This window comes from Anopheles aquasalis, chromosome 2 (genome assembly GCF_943734665.1).
Source record: "Anopheles aquasalis chromosome 2, idAnoAquaMG_Q_19, whole genome shotgun sequence".
Classification (NCBI taxonomy): domain Eukaryota; kingdom Metazoa; phylum Arthropoda; class Insecta; order Diptera; family Culicidae; genus Anopheles; species Anopheles aquasalis.
In genome coordinates this window covers 35,574,177-35,587,500 of record NC_064877.1, presented here as the reverse complement: position 1 = coordinate 35,587,500, position 13,324 = coordinate 35,574,177, and the positions used below count along the sequence as shown (strand labels likewise).

Below are 13,324 nucleotides of genomic sequence, written 5' to 3'. Positions count from 1 at the left end.
ATTGGCCAAGCCTCGGTGGTTGAGAAGTGTTTCTTGGTTCGATGCACTGCGCCGCAATGTTGACTGTGTGCTAGGAGTTTCCTGCTGCTCCGAGGAGTGTCGAGACAGACAACTGAAGGTGGATTTTCCTCCCAGGAAGTTGTTTCTGCTCGCAATGTTGAGCTGTCAGGTTGATAAGAACTCGCCAATGTCCATCCGAATCGTTTTGAGTGTTTAGTGTCGTTTAGAAGACGGCACTTGAGCAACACAATTGCGCGCTTATAGTTCTGAGCTAGTCACAGTTAACAGCAACAGTCCACAAGTTGTTAGTAATGCTACCTGCACGACAGTCACTTTGCGCCTTTGCTTGAGGATTATTTTTCCAATCACAGTTCTTTAATGGGGCATCACTTTTCACTCAACAACACTTTATGTCACCTGGTATGTGGGGACGTAATGTACCGGGATTTATAATAATAATAATTGCGTTACACGACACTCATTCTTGCCACTGAGGGACCACAGGACCTCACCGACCCAATGGTCGACGACACGGCGCAAAAGGTGTCCGTACGGATCGGCGGTTAAAATTAGACTGAAAAATGTGTAAACACCCCGCCGTAGTATCGCGCACCGTACACCGTTATTGACTGGCACCGGGGGCGGTGGACGAGTCCCCTGGGGGGGTCTGTGTTCACACAACCGTTCCCTACCCCATCGTGGCACGGCCATCGTGCCGTGTGTTAGTCAAAAACGGCGTCCACCTGTAGGATCTGTAGAGCTGCCCCTCTGGACAGTGATCTTTTCGGGGTTAGTGCGGTCAAAAACGTGACCAATCTGGAGTTGTATCGGAACAGATCAGCTACAAATTTACGCCTTGAGGAATGCCAAAGAAGTTTAATGACGGTCGAGATGCACCGAAATGCTTCGTTTCATTTGGGGGGTTCGGGAGTGAACGAGTTTGTCTTTAAAAATCCGGAAAACTTTTCGAGAAATGAAAGGAAAATGATTTTCCTGCTCAGTTCCCTTGACAATTTCACCATTTTGACCAACCACTCGAGGGTCGCTCCGTTCACAGTGATATCATGTGCGATGCCCCTATCTGTCCATACGTACCATCATCGCTATTGGCTGCTGATAAATAATACTCGCTTAGCACATCCACCGCGCACAACGCACCGCGCGGTAGACACAACCGCAGTCCACGCACACTCATCCCCTTTTCGGTCCAACTGGTAGCAGAAGGGTGGCAAGGGTGAGGAACAAGGTTAAAACACGGAACGAGAACGTCTAAATAACATGCTGGCTCACTGGAACGCACCAAGCGACTGTCCTGACCTGGCCTCACTTGAACTCGCGCGATCCTCTAGGATCGGCATATAGGTCGATAAGGTTAAAGGAAATGGAACTCCAATAAATCGCTTTTGGCAATAGGAAATATTAAAGTGAAAAAAGAAAATTTTGAATACCTAAAATGGAAGCTGCTGAATCGAATGTGATAGCTAGGAATAAAACACTGAAGGTTAGAAAATATTAAATACACCACGAGAATGGACGCATTGCATCATTGAAAGAAGAAAGTATATTGTGATGAATGATGAAAAGGGAACTGGCTAGAAGTTTGAAGTCTGAATATTACGTCCGAGTTTGAAAAATGGCCGCCAGATATCTTAAAACTGTAGGAGAAATACCCTCATCAAACAAAAGTGAAAATTGTAACAACATCGAACCGAAATGGTTCGGTTAGGTGAAGAAAGGTTCTGGGAAAATCGCTCTGTTCCCCACCGGCCCCGGCAACGACCGGCCATCCCGCATGATGTGTGTTTATGTTCCACAGTTCCCAGCGGGCGGGGTGTGTTTGCAAAAGACTTTTTCGCCACAGCTGGCCAGCTGTAGCCGGGCGTGTGTATCGATGTTTGCTTTTATTTATTGCGGCCATCAATGGTGTGTTCTTCGAGCTCAAAATTATCAAATTCCTGTTTGGCCGTTGGTGCGTTGGGCAAAAACAAACATGACGGATATTTTCTCTCGGATTCACCAATCAACACAACTCGCCACAGCCGGTAAGTGGTGCGAAAGGGCAAGGTAGCCAGCCTTGGTCCATTGGATTGCCAACCTGCCAATGGACCCGTCGAAGGATGTTTGGGAATTAGTATTTTAGTATTTATTCGATGTTTCCGCGGGAGGGTGGGGGTTTGACGTTTGTTGTTGTGGCCAGGTTGGATTGGGTCTGTAGGTCGTTTCAATGTTGCCCTCGCATCGGAGGCCAGCTAATGGCCAGCAATGAATGGCCACGCCTAAGGCGATTCGTGCGGAGGAAAGTAAATTATCCACGGCCTACGTTCCAAATGGCAGCCCATCGTCTTGGCGTATTGCGTCCAATAAAGAGATTAATAGTGAGAATCGCAGCAACGCGCTATCTGCCGGCGCACCAGGAGCATGGTAATGTTTTGTTGTTGGCAAGTTGGGAGAAGAAAATGGCGCACTCGTGACAGCGTCGAGTCGAGTGTCGAGTAGGGAGGCACAACACGCGCCATCGTCTGCTTGCTTATCGGTAGAAGCTGGGCTGAGTGTCTCAAGAAGTGCCATGGTTTTGGATGATTATGGCATCTTGAACTATGAGCACGATGATGGCATCGTTGGTCCGCTAATTAACGTCATCTAACCATCGTATCCGCACGATGATCATGAAGTAGCAACGCCCCGGGGGCGCACCAGCGGGCAAAAACTTGCCACTTTTAGGTGGCCTCCGCAAATGATGGCCAGCGTCATTAGTAGCATGATCGCTACCGATATAGCACGCCCATTGCCGGGCCTGGTGGTGATCATCGGATCGTATTACTGGGAATTTGCAAAAAAAAATAGTCCCCGGGTTCACGGACAGCAATCCGGTTCAGTCGCTTTCTTCTCCCGAAATGTCTTCATTTCGTCTAGTCAGAATACAAGACAGAACGCAGTCGAGAATTCTACCGGGAATCCGATGCTATACGTGGTCTATTGACTCAATATGGTGCACAGTATTGATGGTCGCTCCTTCTGGTCTGCGTATCTATCATTTTCTATTTGAATAGGAGTCCCAGTCTCTGACCAAACCTTCCACAAATTGACGTTCCTTCCGAGGAATCCGTGTCTCTTTCGGTCACTCTCCCATGCCTCAATTGGAAGGCAATTTGCGAGCATCAATGTCAGCAGAAGATTACTTCCTGTGGCTCCCAAAGGTGGAGAGAGAGAGAGAGAGAGAGAGAGAGAGAAAGAGAAACATCCTTAGTTCAGTGGATGTATTCCTTTTTGAAATGAACGTAATGCTTTCTACGGTCATCACGGGCACAAGGACGTAACATCCAAAAATTTGATCATCCGATTCATTTCGTCTCTCCGGACACGATTCGCACAGAACACCGTGATTTGATCGACTGATACTCAGGGGCCAATTCCGGGTACGAGGGGGGCGACCGGCCGGCCTGTGGGACAACGATTTTCCGGTTTTCTTTTATCGAAGAACCTCCACATCCTGACAACCATCACCGGTCACCGGTACCGCTTGCCTCTTGGAAAATTGCAATTTATCGCAGGGAAATCAAACAAATCTTGGCCCACATCCTGGCCTGGTCTGGGTTGGCTCCCGGGGTAACGGGGCAGTCATATTTCATTGGCCACAATATGGCCACCAACGGTGCGTGTGCTCGATTATCGAGGTTTTTCCTTCGATTATCCCCTATTCGGATCGGCTGACAGACCCGCCGGCCTCTTGCCAACGCAGCTGGTCAGCTGTTGCTCGGTCCATTCCAATCAAATCAATCCCTCCCCTTGGGGGGTCAGTGGGAGGCACAGATATGCTTCGGGCATAAGACGACCTTTGCGCTCGGAGCCGACTGTTACTTTTACTCCGTGAACCGTGGCCACTGGATTCGCTGGAAGTGGCTTTCTGTAGCGGGTATTACGAAGAACCTGGAAAACTCTCGTGCTCACTCCCTATGAACCAGATGTATGTGCACATGGCCACCCGTGTTTGTATCCTTGGTAACGGATCCCGGGTCCCTGGTGGATTTTTGTTTTCGTTGCCGAATGCTAGGAATAAGTAGAGCTGCCCAACTACACCGGAAGGTCCGGTATGGTTTTAAATTAACTATAAATTAATAAACAAAAAGTAAGGAAAGCCCAGTTTTTCGAGGCAAAAAGCCACGGGAAAATGGAACCAGCGATAAAGTTGTGCCCTCGCCCAGGGACTGTGAAACTGTGCAGAAGCGCTCGGTGCAACTCGGCGTGCCAGCTCCGGAAACAGACACACCGGGCATGGTTCCGGTGGGATGCGATGGTAAATTCTAAATTCAGGAATTTTGTTTTTCCAACCATTCTGTTTCGTCTGCTGATTCGCAGCCGAACAGCAGAAAACCACACACGCAGACTCATCGCCTCAAGCCTTTTTTCCTCCGGGAAAACATGCCGCAGCTTCCCAAGGATGGTTGGTGGCGTTTTTCCGGCACTCATTTTTCCACGACGCTGCCGCTGACAGGCCGATTTTTGGGCCAACGTTCCGGTGGCGTTGGTGGTTTTCTCGCCCCCAGCTTTTCCAGCTGTTTTTTGTTATCGACCAAGTTCGCAGCTCGAGTGTGTTACAGCGAAGCGAACCTCAGGCCCTGATTGTTGGTGGGTAGGATCAAGGATTAGCATGATAAAAGATTCACTCATCATTTGTTTTCGGGCGCATAAAAAGGCGTTCCCCGGTACCGTTCCTTCGTTTAGCCGGCGGTGATCTATTAGCGCCGAGGTCGAAACGTTGGGTTGATCACGTGCCAGTACGGTAGGGCAGTAATGTGGTGCATTTGGCACATGCCTTGGAATGTGCCTAACACTTTGTGAACCTTTCCTGCTATGGGGGAGGGTTTGTGCAACTCAAGAGCTTCTAAAATATGTGCCCTCGGGGATATTAAAAACAGCGGCGAAGCGGTCCTCGCTTCTCTGATGTTGTGCTATGATGTCCGGATAGGGGCATCCAACCAACACAACCGTGCAGCCCCGTCGAATGGTGTGGAGGGATAATTTTTGATGGCAAGAAACATGCGTTCGCAGGTTTTTGTGCGGATTTAAGGATGAATGATGGTTTTAGCTTCAACAGTTCGGCGTGACGGTGGAGGCCTCTCTGTCTTGTAAGCTTTTGTATCTTTGCTTTGGTACATTGTGTGTTCTCGTTCGCCCTTGTGAGAGCGTCTTGAGACTTACACAACCGAATGGGGGATTTGTACTGGACTCATAGGTACCAAGAAGGAAGTATACCAGGTTTAATGATTTTAACAGTGAAACATATTCTTCTTTTCTTATGGCAAACACAAATGTGAAAGCCAAATTAATGTCACAAAATGGACTGAGTAATGCATGACGCGCGGTTTCTCGAAAATTCAGATTTAATTTGATTAATTTTTAACATTTATGCAATGCTCATGAAAGTAAACTGTTTAAGTAAAACTGACTGAAAATGACTGACCTAAGCACTTCAAGTCTAAGCATTTATTGTTACACACTGTTGTATATCTTTTCTCATTATAGCATTAACAAACACAATAAGAAAATAATTGGTTGGATGAGCGTCTTTCACGTATGCTTAGCTATTGATCAGCTTATTCCCTTGTTTGTGGTAAATTTTCTATAAAATGGGAAAATTCATAGATTTTATTTTTAAATATCCAATTTGTGGAACAGCAATAGTGTAGAAATCGAAGCGGGTCCATCGAAGAGCAATAAAATGGAGACATCGGTTTATGGTGAGGGCATAAAATTTATTCTGAAGACTTAATAGGAATATTTAATCAATTATTACAAATGCAATCCTAGTTATACACTCGGTTGAACCGTGGTTAGAGTAAGACAAAACCGATGGAAATGTAATATGACCTCAGGCCGCCACTCGATCCCATCCCATCGATCCGGCGGAGGTATTGGTCGCGGTGGTGGACGATGATTGAAAAATAACAAAATTATGATTTCTCCCGCACGCTCACCCCCAAGGCGAGGACACAAATTGACGAAGAACAAGCGCTTTATCCTTCGGCAGAGTGCGGCATTGTGTTATCGCGGATAAAATTAAGAAAAACAAACGAAAGAAGCCACACAAAAAAGGGAAAGAGAATGTCACCTCCTCGCCCACTCCATACCACTCTAACCCGGTCGGTCGGTCGGTCCGTTACGTCACTGGTTTTTAATGCCATTCAGTTCGATCATATTCTCCGTCAGCAGATCGACCAGCACGTCCAGCTTCACCTGCAGCAGATTGTTTTCCTGCTCGACGGTTTTGAGGCGTCGTCGCATCCGCATCATATCATCGGTAACCGCCGCGGCCGTCGCGGCGCTTCCACCGGAAACGGATGATCCAGCGCCCGGGCCCGGGACCGGGCCGGCATCGGATGGCCGTGTCTGGAGCCCGTTCATCCAGACACCATCGATAAAGCACAGCTGCCGGTCGACGAGATTGAGCGTGATGGAACGGAAATCGTCGACATCGTCGGCTGGCGAGGGCGCCGGACAACCAATATTGAGCCGCCGGGTACGCGGTGGTATCAGTTTTGGGGCGAACTTTTTCTGAAATATTGGCATCGGCCCGGCTGTTGAGACGAAGGGTGTAGCAAGATTGATTAAATCCACATCCAAACACCTGAACCTAAACCGTGTGGCCTGGCCTGGGTCACAATAAATGCCTGATCTGCTTACCTTTTTCCCCTGATCGGCGCGTACCTTTTGACAGCTGCCAATCCGAAGGACCTTCTGGAAAGGCGCGAGCTGTATGTTAACAATTCTTGTCCCCTACGCAACCGCATTGAGTCGTAGCAACCGTGGGGTCCCAAAACATGCACCGTTGCTATGGTAACGTTCGGGGCGTAAACAGTGCGTCTGGGCCGCCCGTTCGTTTGTTTTTAGATACCAGCGCGCTGGCTGGAGAAGTAATATTGTATTTTTACTCTTTATACACCACCTGTTTCACGTTAGTTGGACCAAAATAGAAAGAAAGTAGCGAAAGTGTCCTTTTGCGTCCCGTCGTCGTCGTGGTGTGATGTCGGTAGCTGCAGTGCCATCAGTTTGCGACGCTGGTAGCACACGTGATGGTCGCGAACGGGCGCCGGATTTACTGAAGCGCTTCAACGAAGAGTGGCACGGGATCGAGCAGACGATAGGCGCCCATCGCCTCGAGCACGACCGGATACGCGGCGCGTTAAAGCACCTTTTGCACCCTCAGCAGCAACCGACCGATCCTTACCGTGACACGGTCACAGGCACCAGCCGCTGCAGCTTCAGTCCTCCCGCCCCGGAAGCCGCTTACGGTGGTGCACCATTCGCCGAGTCGGATTACAAACGTGTTAGCGATGAGGTGATCCGGAACCAGCAGAATCAAATTCAGCTGATCAAAGAGGTTCGTTCCGTGAACCCGCTGCGGGTGGTGGTTGGGGTAGTGCTTTACAATATGCAAAAAGATTGCGGCACCCAACAGCCATAATGATCCACCGGAGTACCGAAGCCCCAAAAATTTGATTCCAATTTCTCTCTCTGTCTCTTTCATTCGCTCTCCCCATTCTGGTGGGTCACAGGAGAAGGTTACGCTCGAGAGCCTGTGGAAGAGCGCTCAGCGGACGATCCGCATACTCGAGCTCGAGATAGGCGAGTATCGGCGGCAACTGAAACTGCCTAACAGTATACTCGACGTGCGGCAGCAGTACGCGGCCGCCGTGCAGCTCCTGGAGCAAAATCTGGGCCGCGTTCGGCAGGCGTTGGATGAGAAAATCACCGAAAATCGACACCTGCAGCAGGAGGCAATCGTGGCCGCGGACCGGATAGCGGCGTTAGAGCAAAGTGTAAAAGGTAGTGGCCGCAGGGGGTAGTGGGTTGATGATGGAATTGGAATGGCAAATCCGGTGGCATTGGCATTTTGTTGGTTTCTTCCATTCGTGCGAGGGTAACTGCAGTAGTCACTAGGTTCTCCCGTTCTTTAATAAGCATTTCACACCGCATAGTTAGTTAGTATATATAACTTAACTTAACTTAAACTTAACCACAACGGTTTGAATGCAAAGAGACCATCCTATACTTGGTTGATTATTTATATTAAAGATTAATAAGATAAATTTATGTATACAACTTCAAAAAAGAACCTTTGGAACGGAAGTTGATTGAAGATGGCGATTGGTTTGGTAATCACGCTATCGCTTTTCTATTAATAGCTCAGGAAACTTCTAAACCAACCCTTCGTATGCTAATGATGAAAGTGGAGCGTTATCATGGATTCGCTTCCGCATTACCAACACTCTCTAGTCTACTAGTATGGAACTGATCTTCTCTCACTTCCGTCGTGAGCGTTCCGTTCTAGGATGGAAGCGGGCGAGAAAAGCCCCTAACCAGGAGGCAACCGAGAGATTAGAATTTTATTTTAAGATTACCGGTGGCGTGGACGGAGAAGATTGGCTGACGCCGTTTGGCGTTCGGCGATTCCATTCTTCCATCTGATCCACCTCACTCGACGGCCGGTTGTTGGTTAGCGGTTAGTGTCGATTTTTTCTTTTCTTCTGTATGCCATCGTTTCTTCCGATCGATCTGGACTGGAATCTCACACCTTCTTGGCCTCCCCTTGGCTCTCCTTCTTGACTCCTCGATAGACCATCAGCGGGAAGTGGCCGGACTGGAGAAGCTGATCGACGAGCTGCGGACAGCCGACGGTCAGTCGCGGACCGAACTGGAGCGTGCGATGCGCGAAAAGGCAGACCTGGAGGCGCTGCTCGACCGTGCGAACGAGCTGGCTCGACAACACATGAGCCGGGAAAATGTGGCACTGGCCAAGGTGCAGGAAGCGCTCCAACTCGCGGACAGTGCGCTGGAAGAGAAGAGTAGCGTGCAACGCCGGGAACAGGATGCACGGGCCGAGTGTGATTTCCTTGCGACCACCATCGGCCAAGTGATGGAAGAGGCCGCCCGTAAGGTGGAGCAGGAGTTGACCGGACTACGGAACGGGTACGAAGCACGCCTAGCCATCGCTGAGGAGTCTTTGGGCCAACTGCGGGCACAGCTCGAAGCACAGCAACAGCGTGCGGTGCAGGCGGAATCGAGGGCCCGCACAGTCGAGGACAAGTTCCGGTCTTTGCTGCGAACGAACCAAAATCTCGATGCCGATCTACGGGCAGCCTCCAAGAGGATTGTAAGTATTTGGTGTGTGGTTCCTATCTTCTTCTTGCCCTGCGGCCGATGTCCCATCACCATTAACCTACCTTCTGTGCTTCACAGATCGAGAACGAGTTGAAGGTGGAAGCACTCCAGAAAACGATGGTCAAAGAAAAGGAAATCAATAGGTGAGGTACCGGTGGGAGGTAGCAATCAAGGTCAGGAAAGAGCGGAGCCTGGAGACTGCATATCTGCTGCGGGATGGATGGATGGCTGAAATTGGTTCAATTTTCTCTGCAGATATTTTCGGTGACCGGATTTTCGTGGCCAAACGGGGTTTCTTCTTCCTCTTTCACCATCCTTCAAGATGATGATGATGATGATGATGTATTTCGAAGAGCGCATCTTCCGGCGATGTTGCCATTGCGACAAACGCTATCCCGCGGGAAAGGAGCGATGAAAATGCACTTTCTAGAACAATGAGATTGTGGATCGCTTGCTGGTAGTGGTTGGTGATGCCGGTGCACAATGCCATACATTTGTGGGATACACCGACTTTTACCTCCTGCAGAAAAGGGCTTTTACAGGAGAATATTGGATTTTTACGGTCGCTGGAGTGAAGCTACAGCGAAGAAGATTGGCTGGATGAGAGCGAGAGAGGAGGTGGTGGAGCTGATTTCACTTCCCGATGCAAAATGGAGCCACTCTTTCATTCTATTTACACAAATATGCAACCGCTTTCGGGGACGGTAATGCATTTTTACTCACAGTACGGTTTTCGGACTTTTTTTTATACGTTTTTGATGGAATGTATATTTTTGATTGAAATCTGCAGCAATACATTATGGGAATTCTCTTACCTCCCCTCATTGGCTTAGATAAAACAATCGAATTCGAGTACTTTGGTACCAGAGAACCGCGATTGGCAGAATTGGTTCCTTTCCCACGGGAGCGAGGTTGAACTGTTATAATATTTTATTCAAGATTCGATCAATTGAATGTACGTAATAGAATACCATTAATACACGTGCTGATATATGTGCAAACTTGCAGCAATTTTCATTAGAAGGATTTTGCCTGGTTTGTAAAATGTGTAAAGAATAAGTAGCATTGGATACAAAAAAAAAAATCAGGCATTCAAAGGATTTCTACTTCAGTTGCACAGATTAGTAGATAACTACCAAGGTAGAGCCTAGGATTGGCTATCGATTGTGCTTCGCATCAATTACTGTGGGCTATTTCCGGTTTACCAATTCCCAATCAGCCGATTAGAAGTGGTATCTTAAGATGGCTACCGTCTTAGATCTCTCATTTCGATGTTGCAGCCACAGCCTGGCGAAGCAAGACAGATACTGAACCTGCCGGTACTGTAAGTGCCCGTAATTAATTCTCTAGCATGACACCGGCTTCCCCCCTCCCCCTCCCCCCCGGGTGGAGAGAGGGCGTGGGGCTTCCTCTTTACCGTTACGACTGAATAAGGACCGGTGGTTGGCCTTCGTCCGTCATGTGATTGGTAATTACGGTTTCGTTCCGACAGGACAAGCCAATAATATGATACATTATCGATTGTGTAGCGTGTGCTTCGTCCATCCATCCTGCCACACCGGACGATGCATCCGTTCTTCGGTCCTCTCCGGCTTATTCATTATGCTTCGCCCCATTGGCTGTAGCTCGAGCGATGGAGACAGATTGGATGCTTTCAATTTTCTTTCCTCGTATCGGCAGCCTTTAAACCCGAAGCGAAGCGTCTCCTCCAGATCGTGATTGTAATTTGACCGCACGGTCCGCTCTCTGTCGTTTCTTCGTGTCGGTGTGCAGGGCATGCAGTGGTCGGGAAGCGGACCTGCAGCGGCTGCTGGCTAACAACGAGCAGCTGAAGGACCGCTGGAAGCGAGAGATGCTCACGGTGACGGAGGAGCTGCAGCGCAAGATGGAAACGATGCGCCGGGAAAATTGCAAGCTGACGGCGGAAAACAATCAATTAAAGGATCAGCTGCTAATGGTATCGTCTCCGGTGGCGTCGTCATTGGGACGTGAGCGTGCATCGGGAACCGCGACAGCCGCCTGTGGTCTGCAACTACTACCAACAGCGCCACCATCCGCGACGGTACCACGCGAGAATGCATAACTGGTACTAGTGAGCTGTTCAATCGATTATTCCAACGGAAGCAGCAGTAGCAGCAGCAGCAGCAACTACGGTGGCATGCAATCGCTTTTAATCAGTACCACAGACGTCGGAACGATATTCGCAAGTTTGTAATGATGTAATGCGCCCTCCTTGCAGCATCGCCCTTCCCTCCTAGTCACGGTTCTTCCTACAACGGGATAAGGTTTCTGTTGGTGGTGGCATAGATCCAATAACCATAATTAGACCTAATCGGAACTGAAAATGATGTTTTGCCGGGCAAGTGAAAATGAAAGTTAGTAGCAGATGAGCCCGGCTAACCGGTCGGACAGCCGGAACCGGCATCTCTCGGCGAATGGAGTGCAATCAGTAGAATGGACGATTGGAAGAGAATAAACTATCCTCTTTATCATCCGGTGAGGCAGGAAAACGAAGACTCCAGCAGCTCGCTGGCCAACCGTCCCGGCCACTGGTGCGCATGATAGCGATAGAAGATGAGTCATAAAACGTGGATGTTTATGGGTACCATTAGGGGTGATAGGAGATGTGGTGGTCTCATCTCGTACTGCGGTGCGCGGTTTGCCAGTAACAGTAGAGAGGAGTCACAGGAAAACACTCGAAGACTGAATGTTTTTATCGAACTGCAGCATTAAAGGGAATGCGATCGCATTGCAGATTTAATCGATTGCAGATTTAAAAAAAGTAACTTATTTCAAACAAATACATTTAGTGTTCTTTTAAGGCATTCTAGTCAGTGCCTTTTCTGGGCTCAAAAGATTGAGATTGGTGAAGCGGAAGCTTAAATAATTCTGTAAGTAATTTTTAAAATTTTAAATAATCAAAGTTAGTTCGATCGATTAGAGATGAATCAACATGATGCCTAATTGTATGAATGTAATTATAAATATCAGAGTTCTAAACGCGATGAGCTCGGTTTTATGGGCTTTATTAAGATAAGCGATTCTAGTGAGAAATCGATGTTGGGGTACTAACAAAGCATTAATGAATAGCACTCTCGCCTGTGGCACAACAAGCCTCAAAACTGAAGACAAAACTGAACATAATTGTTAATGAAACTCCAACAAACATCTTGAATGAACTTGAAACGACTCAAGTATGATCTAAGAATAAACACCTTTCTATGTAAATTTCTTATAAAAAAATGATATTTGTTTAGATGTGATTCTAAAAACCGGCATGTAAAAAACAACGTCTCAATCCGTTTATTATTTTTACTCCTTCCAGATGCGATACAGGATTAGCTGCCACCTCGATAAGCTTCCTAATGAATCACACATTCTAAAAGAACCGACGGTGGCTCTAGGAAACTCTATTCCCGTCTAGAGAGGCCACCAATAAATTGTTGCAAACGAAGGGTAATCAAAAAAGTTTTTCGTGCACTTTGGTAAGTGGCCGCCAATGTAATCACTCAAACCACCGCCCGACGACGCATCTTGATTGCGCCTAAACATTTCGGGGGAAACTGATAATCACTGCGAAAGTTTCGCAGCAAACACGTAGCGAAACCAGGCAGCGCATAGAGAAAAGAAGTGTTGCAGCAGCAAACCGATCCGAAAGAAGAAACTTTCCAGCCAAAAACGGCGGAAGCTAATTGATCGCGTTAAGCGTAAAGTTTCCTCGTTAGGGAGTGCAAGGATCTACATAAAATGCTGGAATTGAAACTACTATATCGCCTTCCGAGTGCACCACCAGCTAACGAAGTTTCCATAACGATGCGGCACTCCTCAGTCTTCACCGTCGTCGTCGGTGGCTGCGAGCAAACACCTAGCCTACAATGCAAGCGGCAGCATAGATGATGAGGTGCAGTCATCGCAGTCAGCGGTGTGCTTGTGCAATCCAAAGACGGTGCAACGCGGGAACGGTGGCATCAGCGTGCTCCCTCGTGACGCAAGTTTAATGCTTCGGTTACGAAATTATTGAATTCTCAAAACTTACTTCTGCCAAAGATACACTTTCCTTCGTGGGGCCACGCATTGCAGCTGTATTGCACACTGATGACACGAAAATTCATTCAAACATCTCGAGCTGAAGCAGATGCATTGCTCTTCGGTGCTCGACCTCGGA

At 48.2% G+C, this 13,324-nt stretch overlaps 3 protein-coding genes across 3 annotated transcripts in view; 1 reads left to right on the top strand and 2 right to left on the bottom strand.

The window, feature by feature from the left end:
- Positions 1 to 1,101, bottom strand: part of LOC126574639 (uncharacterized) — an 8,970-nt gene extending 7,869 nt beyond the window's left edge. The window contains exon 1 of the mRNA XM_050234957.1: positions 1,096 to 1,101. Within this exon, the coding sequence (XP_050090914.1) occupies positions 1,096 to 1,101 (6 nt within the window). The remainder of the gene's footprint in view (positions 1 to 1,095) is intronic.
- Positions 1,102 to 6,012: 4,911 nt separating this feature from the next.
- On the bottom strand, positions 6,013 to 6,570 carry LOC126571951 (protein chibby homolog 1). The gene has a single exon (XM_050230869.1). The coding sequence runs from the start codon at positions 6,565 to 6,567 to the stop codon at positions 6,163 to 6,165; it is 405 nt and encodes a 134-aa protein (XP_050086826.1). The 5' UTR covers positions 6,568 to 6,570; the 3' UTR covers positions 6,013 to 6,162.
- Positions 6,571 to 7,021: 451 nt separating this feature from the next.
- On the top strand, positions 7,022 to 11,242 carry LOC126574635 (sodium channel and clathrin linker 1-like). Its single transcript, XM_050234942.1, has 5 exons — positions 7,022 to 7,378; positions 7,554 to 7,824; positions 8,616 to 9,151; positions 9,238 to 9,302; positions 10,933 to 11,242. Exons 1-5 carry the CDS (start codon positions 7,022 to 7,024, stop codon positions 11,240 to 11,242), a joined length of 1,539 nt encoding a protein of 512 aa, XP_050090899.1.
- The last annotated feature ends 2,082 nt before the right edge of the window (positions 11,243 to 13,324 follow it).